The sequence below is a fragment of the Aulonocara sp. 'chitande type north' Nkhata Bay genome, linkage group LG18, assembly GCF_057382095.1.
Source record: "Aulonocara sp. 'chitande type north' Nkhata Bay isolate Kocher_YH1m ecotype deep benthic linkage group LG18, A_spYH_male_GT1.1, whole genome shotgun sequence".
Lineage (NCBI taxonomy): Eukaryota > Metazoa > Chordata > Actinopteri > Cichliformes > Cichlidae > Aulonocara > Aulonocara sp. 'chitande type north' Nkhata Bay.
In genome coordinates, this window is record NC_141361.1 from 13,645,634 (window position 1) to 13,658,270 (window position 12,637).

The following is a 12,637-nucleotide window of genomic DNA, read 5'->3' on the forward strand; positions in this document are numbered from 1 at the left end:
AACAAAAACAAAAAACTCTGAGGCTGAGCCAGTAAGATTTGGGTCACTTAGGCTCTTTTTTTTTTTTCTTGCTGTGCCAGTAACTGAAAATGTTCCTCAAAGTCAAAAACATACTTGATTAGGGCTAAAATAGTATTTCTGCTCTTACAGAGGAGATGGCGTCAGTTTTCTCTGACCCAAAATCGAACCGCTACATTGATGCAGGCAGCATGGAGGACGTCCATGGAGGCATCCAAACACACGGAGTGGAAGCAGGATGATGGCGGCTCCAAAGACCGGGGCGGACGGGAAAGGTACTGATGTGGCTGAAGTGCATTACAGGAGTAACAGCTCTTGTAGTTATTATTCAGATATGCCATTACTCGGATTGTGAGCATTACACTGATTGATCTCTTTGAATTGATGATGTATCCCACACTCAGTGCATTAGGCTCATTTATCTGGCGCAGAGTGCTGCATTCAAGGGCATGCAAGCAAGCAGTAGATGATTTCAGATTAATACTATAAGGAAATATGTGTTTGCTCACAAACACATGCCCTTGACAATCCAGTTTATTTTTAAAGGCATGCATTTATCAGGGTATGTACGCTGAAATGCACCATTTGAAAAATATGCTTGTCAGTGCCCTCTGGTGGCTAAATAATAGTAGGACAAAATAGGATATGTGCTAATCTGCTGTATCTGTGATAGCTTTACGGAAGCAAAATGGTCTCTGGTTTAATAATAAATTTCAGGTAAAATGAGAATTTAGCAGTTAAAAACTGTTAGGATTCATATTCATTTCACTTTTTTCTCTTATCTTTTTCTTTTTTTTTAATAACAGCTTGAGAAAAAGGGAGTTGAAGAGGCAGGAAAAAATGGAGCAGCCTGACCCAGTCAATAGTCTTGCTGTACAGCGGGACAAAGGCAATGAGAAACGTCAAGGCAAATCCCCTCCATCACTCACCAGACCCTTCTCCGTCCCTGTAGATCTAGTTTCCATTAACAATGACTCCACCAGCCACACTAAGGGAAACACACTTCAGCGCTACAAAGATTTCGGGGGATTCAAGGAGAAGGCCGATAGGTGGAAGGACAACAGACATAGTGAAGGAGATTCAGGTTCTGAAGCACTCCGGCAAAGAAATTATAGGAGAAATAAATTTCAGTAAGTTTTTCAACTTCTACAGTCAGTGGTTCTGCTAACATGGCCTCAGAAAAATGTTTTGAATACAGTCCAAGGTCCAAATTTGGGCAACCACCACAGTGCATTTTATTATTGATGTTTTTGAAGTGAAGACTTTGAGCTCACAAAGACTCAAAAGTAAAAGTTTAATAGGATGCCTGTTTCCTCATTCTTCAGTGATCAATTAAGCAGATAAGTGTTTAACTTTTTTTTTTTTTAGATTTTCACTGAAAATCTGATCGTGAGACTCAGTGAGACGATGATGTAGGTGAAGGAGGCCATTGTTAGGCTGAAAAGAAACCCACCAAGAGATTTTTGAAACTTTAGGCGTGGCCACATTAACAAATCCAATAAATTTTTAAAGAGTAGGGAGTGCAAAGCACACCAAAAGGCCCAAAATGGGAGACACGTTTTTTCCTTAGCTAAGAAAAACCTCACCCAGCAAGTCCAAAACATTCTTTAGCAGGTAGGCGTATCATTGTCAAGGTCTGCAATCAAGAGGCGCCTTCATGAATGTGAATAGGGTGAAGATGAGACAATAGCTGGGAAAATGTCTGTTACTGCAGCTTTAAAAAAAAAAAAAAAAACTTTGCTCAGAAAGTTGAAAGTCACACTAAAGAAGGAGTTCAGTTAAACAGCGAAGAGCTCAGAGAGTCCAAATCTAAATGATTCAGCAAGAAGCTTAATCCCAAAATGAATGTAGGGCGTGCGGTATGACCAAGGTTTTCTGAGTCTGTCTTTGTGGCAGCACAGTGCAAACACGTTTGAGAAAGTGATTAGCTGCATCTCCACTATGTGGTGCAGAGGATGGTCATTATCCACAGCCACAGTTATTTGGATGACCTCCGCATCACCTGACAGAGGAATCCAAACAGTGTGTGGATTCACACTAGATCCAAACACCAGCAGCAAGGACAAATTCCCTTAGTGAGTAATACGGATGCATTTCTGCAGGAAATTATTACGCAATCAACATCCCAGTCTCCCTGAAAAGTCCTGAAGTCATGGAAGGTCACACTGTGGTCCGGGAAGTGAGAGTGTGTCTTCATGAAAAGCGCATCAAACTGCACTCTTTGTTCCCTCTGCTGTTAATCGGCTCACCACAGCTGGTCCATCTTATATTCCACAAAGATCACATGCTCCCCGATGATCGTTAGACCAGCTCCAGATTTCAAATCGCAGCTGGGATTTCAGACTTTGCTCCGGGCAGTCACATCATCATTGATGATCAGGTGTTGGAAGTTCTCTGTCGTTGAGAGTGCAAAGGAAGACAAGTAGTAGGCTTTTAGATCTTGACTTTGAAAGACTGGGGGGAAACAAAAGACAGCCACTTCATTTGCTTGAATGTGAGCCAAAAAAAACAACGTTAGATGGAGATAAAGTTAGTAAAATGAACAAAAAGCACAACAGCAGCAGGTTCTGCCACTTGCTTCCAATGAATGGCGTAATAAAAGCAGAGGGTTTACACTCAGGCAAAGAAAGGCATTAAACTTGATTGGGCTCGCACAGTTCTGGAAAAGAAGACAAAAAATTTTTTTGGACAGATGAAATCACCTGAAATTATGTCAGTTTGTCCAATTACCTTTGAGCCTCTGAAAATGGGGGACTGTCTGTGATTTTGGTTTTTTGGGTTTTTTTTAAAGGCTGTAATTCCTAAACCCTGTACAATAGTACTGGTACAACCCTCGAGTTAAAGCTGCAAGTCTGCACAGTCTGCCTCAAAACTAAAAAGACAAAACTACAAAGATGATACCATTGTCCAAATAGTTATGGGTCTAACTGTATGACATGCTTTCTGTTTAAGCATCTTGAATAAGTATTTCTGCCTTAAGATCCTAAAGTATAGATTCTCATGCTATTAATAATGATTGGAAAGTGTTTTATATTTAGTCAAACAATCACTCATTGCTTTTATTTCCCTCTACAAACAGCACCAAAAAGTCCATGTCTGCAGATGAACTTTCCAAGATCAGCTCATCAGGCTCTGACAGCTCATCTTCAGTCAACGAGGTAACATCAGCTCCTGTATCAGTGATTGACCTAAAAAGTTTAATTTAACCTGTCTTTATTATTTTTGTGCTCCTATTGAGTGATTGTTAGTGTCCTTGCTGCATGTATGATAGTGTTGTAGCTTTGTGTACTGTGAGCTAATGTTACAGTGAAAAACACATGAAAGGAGGCTTCTTGCACATCAAAGGAGGTCTCGCAGACCTCGTACCTCATCACTTTCCCTGGCCCAATTAGGTCAAGGTCCGGGTCCGCAAGCGCAAGAAACACAAGCGGCGCTTAGCCTACGCCCGCAGTGGTTTGATGTGTAACTTTGCTGGCTCCAAGGAGAGCGAGTACTGGAGCTTTCCATTGCCGCCCATAAGTCCCTGTGTGGCCAGTCTGACGAGCTTGGTCAGTAGCGCCGATGTCCAGGACCTCAAATCCAAGGTTGGATATAGGGATTTTTTTGCCAACCAGATCTCTTCTCTGCATGCAACTCTTGCATGTGTATGTACCAAATGGTTGGATAGCTTGGATTGTTCTGGGACTTCTGATTTCTGCTGTGCAGGCCAGGACAGTGAAAAATGGGCTGTTGCTTTCAAGCAGAAGGGAAATATTAAAGCCCGTTTTTAAAGCTCATTTCTGATCTTTCTTGTCTTTCCGACCAAAATGAGGAGAGGGTCAGCAAGGACAGAATATTAGAATATGAAAAGAATATTATTATGTGCTCTGATGTCAGTGTGTTTGGTCACTTCTTGTCGTTATGGTTATGCAACACAAACTAACATACAGTATTTAATAGGCGGCCATTATTAAATCAGTTTTGATTTATTAACTTATCATCAAGTCTTTTTAATTGTGGACTGAAACTTCTATTAATATTTAACTATAAGGAATTGTACATATTAAAGTAACATATGTTCCCCTTGACCCTGATAATGCATATATGCAAATATGACTTGTTGATTTCCTCTTTACAGAGCCATCCTGGTCTATTAACGACTGCTTAACATTAGGGCTGCCACAAAAAGATTATTTTGTTAGTAACCGATTATTTTTGCAATTAGTCGACTAATCAGATCATCATCCATTGGACGTAAAACGTACAGCTTATTGCACCAGCATGCATGTGCTCTTATATAACTATCATTAGCTTACAGCTTGAAGTGTTTAAGGTATGTGCTAACTAAAAATAAAGACAAGATGATAGTTTATTAAACTTTTAATTTTTAAATTTGGAGTAAACTCTCTACCATCTCACACTTCTGTTTAATCGGTTTTCTGTTTGACGTTTATTCAGCTGTGTGAACAATATAACAGTAGTTATAGTATAGATTTGAATGCTCGAGGTGTAAGTGCAGCCACTCAGCCTGTACTGCATGTGTCACAAGTTAAAAGACAAAGGCAGACTATGCTTACAGGATGTGATGTTACAACACTAGTGAAATATTAATGTGTCATATTTCAAACGTATTTCTTTGTTCTAACAAAGAAAATTAAAATCATGATGAACAACAGGAGTAGTGATTACTGTAACTATATCACCAAGTAAACTCGCAACATTTTTAAACATTTTGTTGTTCAGCAGCAACAAGACTGACGGACTGTGTTTGAGGTAATATCACAAATGTCACAGATTTAATATTTGGTGTTTATTTGCTGGCTTGTCGGTAGCGGCCCTTTAAAAGCAAGTCTACCACACATCTATTCGACCAACGCCAGCTGATCTGCGATGCCAGTTAATCTGGAACACCGGCTCTAGTGAGCCTTAACCACCCGGCTAGCTATCGAGCTGGTGGGTAACAGACGTCTCCGAAAACGTCAGGGCACTTTTGCAAATATGTGATGTCTTGATAAATTGGGCAAATATTTGAAGTTTACACAGCTACATTCTCGCCTAAAAATATCTTAAAAGTTTATTTTGTGACCCAAAAAGACACCCGACACAAATCTGGTAAAAGGGAGGACGCATTTGTCGCAGCATTTGGAGGAGTCTTTGAGTTTGGACATCCTTTGTCGCATCGCTGTTACGTAATCGACCTGCAAATGCGACTTCCGAAAGATGCAAAAGACACCTCTGAACTTGGACACAGCTAAGATACCGAAGACTGCTTCTTCTTCTTTGGCGTTTAACGGAAGCTGGTGATGGACTGTCACTATTGTGCTGCAGTTATATCATGTGCATTGGGTGTGGTTTGGTGGAGGCACTTGTAAATTTAAATGTAAGCCTTTAAGATGATATTGGTGCTTGCGCAGCAGGGGAGCACGGTTGGGGGGAAAGGAGTGACTGTCACTTTGGATCAGAACGTGATTTGTTTTGTTGTTGTTGGCTTCTTTACACAATTTGTGCTCCAGTTTTTAAAATCTTTGTGTTTCAGATAACTGATGGCTCAACGTTCTCCCTTCCAATCCACAACACCAATGAGGACAGCATAGGACATCACGACACCAGCACCCCTGATAGGTGAAGCCCTCACTCAGTTAATTTATAAAAATTCAAAATCCAACATTAACGTTCTGTGGTAATTTGATATTCTGCTACATGGAATTTATGCAGGTTGTCTTTTTTGCAGGACTTGGTCTCTCGGTAAATTCCTGAGGAAAATGGCACCCAGAATATCCCCCAGCAGTGAATCTCCAACAGATAAAGCAGGTAACCACAAGTCTGGAAATGCAGATTCAGTGTATTTATATAATGCAACACTGATGACACTTTAATGACTGACATGTAGTAAACTTTAAATGGGCTGCAGGAGATATTTAAGTCAAAAGATGTTGGATTTAGAACTGTATTTGATACGTTTTATAGCTTTAACTGTTGGATAAAGACCTCCTCCATGGCCATTCCTGCTACACCAACATAGTTTTAAAAAATGAGCATTTCATTAAAATTACAGGATTTAACCTTCAGTTAAGTCAAATCTTATTGTAATGTTATTACTAATATTGCTATCTGTCCTTTTGCTGCCAACAGTCACCTTCTCCAAGCACACTTCACATTCTAACCAAACGACAAACCAAAACAGTGCGAAATCAAATCGTAACCCCACCATTCGAATCAGCCGTGCCACACGGGGGTTGCAGTGGGACTCCTCTCTGGACCAAGAGGTTACTGACAGCAAGGAGCTACGAAACCTGGATGAGTTCCTTGGGAATCAGGTGAGATCACAACTTAAGAGGGAGAAGGAGCAGGTTTCTAACTTGAGTTTAAACCCACACGACTCTCTCATTTATACCATAAATGTGCTATTTTCAGGACTTACTTCTTAGGTAGATTATCATTGTACACATAGATGGGCAACATGAAATGGGTCCCAGTTATAGCCAGCCCAGTTATTTTACTCAACTTTAAAACCAGATTTACAAGTTATTTAAAAAATGCCTTTTTTGGCACTAAATATTGTCCATATTTAGCACATTATTTCCTGTCTTCAGCTTCAATATCAGCTATCCACGTTTAGAAAAACGTCTAGTTGTTCACACTTTCCTCACCTTTGTCATCAGGTGAATGAGCTGCAAACTAGAAAGGATCTGTCGCCAGCTGAGACGATTTTTCTCACAGCCACGATGCAGTTTAGAGAGAACATCAAAGACATGTACTCTGTCCAGGTCAGTCAGTGTTTTAACTTGTTGGCTCAAATGACAGAGGAATATGGAAGGCAGCTTTTTCATGTTTTCCTTGTGAAAATCTTCATTTTTTTTACACTTTTACTGACCAAATAGCTTGAAAATAATAATTCTGTTGGCACCCTCAGAAGCCCCAGATTCACTACAAAGATCTGATGAAAGGCTTCCATAACAAGGTGAACACGCTAGCAGGAGCCACTGAAAAGGGAGAAGTTCCAATGGTGGTAAACCTCTTCCAGTCTGTGCTGGACGGCTTCATCAGGGCCACAAAGAAACGAGCAGCGTCTGAACCTGCAAAGGTAAATTTTATTGCATTCGGTCGATCCTCAGTTGCTAAAATACTTTAAGAGTACAGCTCATTTATATGTATATTTCCCTTCTGGGTTCTAGACGTTGAAGAAGAGAAGGAAAAAGGATAAAAGTGTAAGTGAAATATCATAATTGAATTTACTTCTCGTGAATCTTGCTGAGTCTCATGAGGGATCTTGCTTTATTTCTTGTGTCTACAGCTTGACAGTCCTCTGGATCACCTGTTCAGCACATACCAGGTGAACATTATGCAGTCATGTGACTTGTGTGGCTCCTACATCTGGGGAATGGAGAAAGCCTATATGTGCAGTGGTGAGTTAAGAAAACAATTTGTATGAGCATTTCAAGAAACAATAGACAGTTCAATTTGACTGTGTTTTCCTCCTGTTTTTATTTTAGCGTGTAAGTTGATATGTCACAAGAAATGCCTGAGCAAAATCATCACGGACTGCTCGACACGGTGTGCCAGGCAGGTAGGTATTTTTCAATCAAATATCGTAGTATGAAAGAATAAGTATAAAAACGTTCCCTTTTATTGCTTGAGACTCATGTCTACTCTTCTTATCTTGTGATAGGATGGCAGTTTACCAGCCTCAGCTCACTTTGGCGTGCAGGTGTGCGCCCTCACCAGTAAAGCCAACCCCGTGCCCATAGTGATGGAGACGTTGCTGATGCACGTGGAGCTAAACGGCCTCTACACCGAAGGGATTTACCGCAAGTCGGGCTCGGCCTGCCGAGCGAAGGAGCTTCACCAGGTTCTGCAGAAAAGTAAGAAATTAATGAAAGTTGAAATGCACGAAGTTTCCAGAAAAACTATTTTACAAGAGTATAAATTCTAAAAAAAAGTCATCAAATCTCCATAACCTAATGGCAAAAAAAGCCATTTAAAATAACCTCTTTTTGAGTATAATTTTTTGTGTGTGTGTGACCTGTTTTTTACCTTCAGATCCTGAGACAGTATGTTTGGATAACTACCCGATCCACACCATCACAGGCCTGATTAAACGCTGGCTCAGAGAGCTGCCTGACCCCCTCATGACATTTTCCCTCTACCACGACTTTCTGCATGCTGTGGGTGAGGAACTGTTTAAACTTTGAGCACTTTTTTTTTTTTCAGAAATGCCTTAATTCTCTGCAAACATCCTCTTAGACTTTGGTTCCATGTTTACATGTTAGTGTCACACAGCTTCTCCACATTTTTAATTACCTGCTCAGCCACGTCCCAAAGGTCCTCCACTTTATTGAGATCTGGAGACTGTGGAGGTCATTTAAGTACAGTGAACTAACTGTTCAAGAAACCAGATTGAGATGATTTGAGCTTTTTGACACAAGAGCAATGACACAATGTGATCTTCGTTTGGCACAGTTGGTAACAATATGCAGGTAGGTGTGGCATTCTGAGATGCTTATCAGGGCATTTTCAGCCAGAGAACTCCTGTTCATTTGGTTTCTGATCATTCTCTGTAAACGTTGTGTAAGAAATCCCAGTAGATAAAACACTTTCTGAAATAATCAGACCAGCCTGTCTGGTACAAACTACCACACCACAAAGTCTACTTTCTTCCGCATTCTGATGCTCAGTTTGAATTTAAGCTTGTTACTTTTACCATGTCTATATGTTTAAATGCATTGACTTGCTGTCGTGCATTTGGTTAATTAGATATTTATGTTAATAAACAGTTGAACATGTGTAACTAATAATGTGGCGTGTTATGTGTATATGTTATTGCTTAAAAAGAAACATAGCAGTTATAACTGTGTGACTATTCTGCATAATATTGACAGACACTATGTACATGTTGACTCTGTGTTTCAATGGTGACTTTAAAATTTTCAGTATTTTCAAATATAAACAAATGTGAGTGCAGATATTTAAAATTTCCCCTGTTAATTCATCCCCAGAATTACCCGAGGAAGAAGAGAGAATAAAGGCCGTGTACCAAAAGCTCGAAGAACTTCCTCCTGCTAATTTCAGCACGTTAGAGCGGCTGATCTTTCACCTTGTCAGGTAGGCAGAGTCGACTTTTCTTCAGTCATGTGGTGAAAGTCCAGTGAGATTTTGACCCGTTTGTTTCTCTCAGAGTTGCAAAGGACGAAGAGCACAATAAGATGTCACCAAGTGCACTTGCTATTGTGTTTGCCCCCTGCATCCTGCGTTCACCTGATTCTGATGACCCCCTCCTCTGTATGAAGGACGTGCCTAGGACTACACTGTGAGTGATCATATTGTGCACTACTGCAACTTTACACAGTCCTTGTTAGACACTGTATTTCTAAAATAATAATAATATTAATTGACTGTTTTGCACAGTTGTGTGGAGATCCTGATCACTGAGCAGTTCAGGCGCTACAACGAAAAGATGCAAAATATCCAGGAGCTGGAACACGCGGAGGCCATGGCTGTCAATCAACTCAGACTCAGAAGACAAGCCACGGTGAGAGGACGCTACAAAGGAAGAGCAGAACAAATGCGACACCAAACAGCGTTTGTTTAACTGCATCAGTCCGGGTGATGTTTTGCATTAAGACAGACCCTGCTAAAGAGAAAAGTAAACTATCCCAGAAACACATATTGGAACTGTCCTTTCTGGGGTTCAGTGACTGCTCCAAGCTCGAGATGCGTTGTTTGTGGTCTTCCACCGCTTCCCACACAGCTTGAAATTTGGTCTCATACTTCTTGTAGGTGTCTCTTATTTCTGCCAAAGGTTCAGCTTTGTGCTCTGCTAGCTTCTCGGTTAGCGGAGCTGTGATTGTGCTAGCAAGGCTCGCCGACTCATCACGTTCTTGTTCCTCTTTCTTCCTATTTTTCGACATTTTCCAAAATAGCGGGCGCAAATGGTCCTTAGCAAACAGTTCTGAGCACAAAAAAAGTAAAGTAGGTAAATGATTAAGTAGAAGTTATAAAAGTTCGGGAGCACTAACAAATACGAGAGAGAGAGAGATAAACCCACAGATAGCTCACAATAATGCTGCTCTGGCCTCTGTGCAGGTTGTTGAACAGTCTGAGCTCAAGGTTCCACAGGAAACACAGCCTGATGAAGCGGTGAAGACCCTCCTTGAAAGGATCGAGTCCCTCAAGCAAGAAAAGTGAGCTAGTAATGTTTACTTCTAGTTGTACTCCTTTTATTCCTCTTATTTCTCTCATTTGAATGTTAATATCTTTTTTTGTTTACAGGTTGGACTTGGTCTCCAGGTTGCCTGAGCTGGATCAGGAAGAATCTGACATTGAAAACTTAGACTCCTCATCATGGTTGAGCACCGACAGCCTGGACCTACTAGGGACACTGGACTTGGAAGGTCAGTAAAGAGGTATGGTATTTTCGCCTTCCTCTGGGTGTAACAATGAGAGTTTGTCACTTGGTTAAACATTGTAAAGTTGTTTTTCACAAACCACCATTCACTTAACCTGTGTTCTGTGTTTTTTGATGTCACTGAGCTGGTCCGGGGTCTGTTTTGGCCACTTTAAAGTTTTTGCTCTCTCTCTCTCCCTCCCTCCCTCCCTCACTCTGAGAGTGTGTTTACTTTTGTTTTTTTGGGAGGGGGGGAGGGGTTGTTTTTTGTTTGTTTGTTTTGATATGATAGTATCTTTCACTTGCACTGATCTCTCATTATAGTGCAAAGCTTTAAAGTACATATTCAACACTGAACCAACTTCAGGTGTTATATCTGCCGCATTTCTAATGAAATTACAAAAGAACAGGCCTCGCCTGGCCATGAAACACATGTAAATGAGGAATTATGTATAAATCGCAGTAATTCCCTAACAATAAATCTTTTTTTTTTTTTATAACACAAAAATTATGTCTTAGGTCAACAAATTATGACCTAAACGGGAGCTTCTCTTGTGTACTACATCTGCCATACCAAGTGTGTTTAGTAATGTTTGTGTTCTCAGGAAAACCAATCACGCATGTGAAAACCCAGGAACCTGACCTCCCTCCCAAACCTGCTGACCTGACACAGAGAATTAGACATCTAATGGTTCAACGCGATCATGAACAGAAAGAGTTCACATCTGGAGAAAAAGCAGATGTTATCCAGCCTCGAAAAGACACTCCCTCCCCAGCCAGCACGCCCCAGATAGCCAGTAAGACGTTTAACGGGAGCTCTGACGACCTGGACATCCCTTACATTGACGAGGATGAAGATTTAAACGGAGAATAACACCATAAATTGTTATAATTTGAAAAATTCCCAAATGTGTATTAATGGAAACAAAAAAGTGTGCGCTTTGTTTTGTAGACGTTTCGATTTGTCCATGCTGGTATGGAAATGAACTGCTTTGAAAATGTATATGTATTTAATGGGAGATGATGCTGACTGTTCTTTCGGGGGAGGTTTTATTATTATTATTATTATTATTATGGCAGATCTGGATTAGTACTTCTCTTTGTATCAGTATACTGCGTGTAATTTTTTTAACCTATTTCAGAATTGTACAGCTCTGATTTTAATAAAAGGCAGATATTTTTGACGTGTTCTTTGTGACGAGCTCCGTCAAGAAATATAGAACGTGATAAAGAGCACTCAAGTACACAAGAGTGTCTTTTACTAATTAACTCTGAGCTCAATCACTGTGTTACTAATGAATGCCTTGTGTGTTGTTGGGGAATAAATAGCTTGTGCTTGTACCAGAAAACTTCTGACCTTGTACATAAAGTGATTCTGTCTCCTAAAGACTTCAGTGCTGCATTTTGTGTTCTCATCCTGCTCACAAAGACATCCCTTTAGTTGTATTTCTAGTTATATTGATTTAATTCTACACTACTGTGACTGATTAAGTTTACCTGACTGACTTTATTTGCTATTGCAAAGCTGTGCAACTTCACCAAGTCAGCATCTGTTTATAATTTCGTTTTCTTTTTTATTTTAGGACATCATACAAGTTTTGCCAATATCACCGACTGAAATAAACCAAATGTTATCAAGGCTCAGCGTGCTGCAACATCCTCTAGTCACTAATGTACTTATTTTCTGTCATGTGTTAAAGGTTAATAGGAAAAATTTATTTTGATTATTTTATTACTCAAGTCAAGAATAAAAAATAAAAAAATGAAGCTGGAAATCGGGTCAAATCATAACAAGCTGAATTTAAATGTAATGCTGTTAACATTCAAACTCATATTTGCGGCAAATTTAATAAGTGAGTATTTAATTGGAATAAGTGTTAGAGTATTTTTTATTTATTCCAATAGCTGGGAAATTACAGTGTTACAGCAGTCAACAGTGAAACACAACTCAGTAAAACAAACACAACATCGGAGAATGAAGTAAAGGTATGAAATGACACTAGAATAGAAAGAAGTGAAGCCCTGACCACATCAAAATTGAAATGTCAGACAATTGGAGCTTAAATCTAAAATGTATGCAGATATTGTCATATGAGGTGGTTTTGAAAAACTGTTTGTGACACTGGGAAAAAAAATCACATCACATGTGAAAATATCAAGTTATCTCAAAATCTTTACTTAAAAACTTTACATTTCTAGTTATTTACTGGGAGGCTTGAGTTGGTAAGTTCAAATTGTGAGATTCTTATGTTATGC

General features: G+C 39.8%; 1 protein-coding gene across 3 annotated transcripts in view; it reads left to right on the forward strand.

The window, feature by feature from the left end:
* myo9b (myosin IXb) overlaps window positions 1-12,038 on the forward strand; it is a 31,499-nt gene extending 19,461 nt beyond the window's left edge. The window contains exons 22-41 of one of the 3 annotated variants that reach the window (XM_086270951.1): window positions 151-293; window positions 825-1,148; window positions 3,098-3,176; window positions 3,411-3,602; window positions 5,534-5,619; window positions 5,729-5,808; window positions 6,130-6,314; window positions 6,660-6,764; window positions 6,911-7,081; window positions 7,173-7,205; window positions 7,292-7,403; window positions 7,491-7,564; window positions 7,667-7,859; window positions 8,038-8,166; window positions 8,994-9,099; window positions 9,173-9,304; window positions 9,403-9,526; window positions 10,081-10,178; window positions 10,267-10,400; window positions 10,987-11,123. In XM_086270951.1, the coding sequence (XP_086127077.1) occupies window positions 151-293; window positions 825-1,148; window positions 3,098-3,176; window positions 3,411-3,602; window positions 5,534-5,619; window positions 5,729-5,808; window positions 6,130-6,314; window positions 6,660-6,764; window positions 6,911-7,081; window positions 7,173-7,205; window positions 7,292-7,403; window positions 7,491-7,564; window positions 7,667-7,859; window positions 8,038-8,166; window positions 8,994-9,099; window positions 9,173-9,304; window positions 9,403-9,526; window positions 10,081-10,178; window positions 10,267-10,396 (2,496 nt within the window). In that variant the 3' untranslated portion in view covers window positions 10,397-10,400; window positions 10,987-11,123. Of the gene's footprint in view, window positions 1-150; window positions 294-824; window positions 1,149-3,097; window positions 3,177-3,410; window positions 3,603-5,533; window positions 5,620-5,728; window positions 5,809-6,129; window positions 6,315-6,659; window positions 6,765-6,910; window positions 7,082-7,172; window positions 7,206-7,291; window positions 7,404-7,490; window positions 7,565-7,666; window positions 7,860-8,037; window positions 8,167-8,993; window positions 9,100-9,172; window positions 9,305-9,402; window positions 9,527-10,080; window positions 10,179-10,266; window positions 10,401-10,986 lie in introns of all 3 variants that reach the window. The other 2 variants (XM_086270949.1, XM_086270950.1) reach the window with 2 other exon arrangements.
* Window positions 12,039-12,637: the final 599 nt, after the last annotated feature.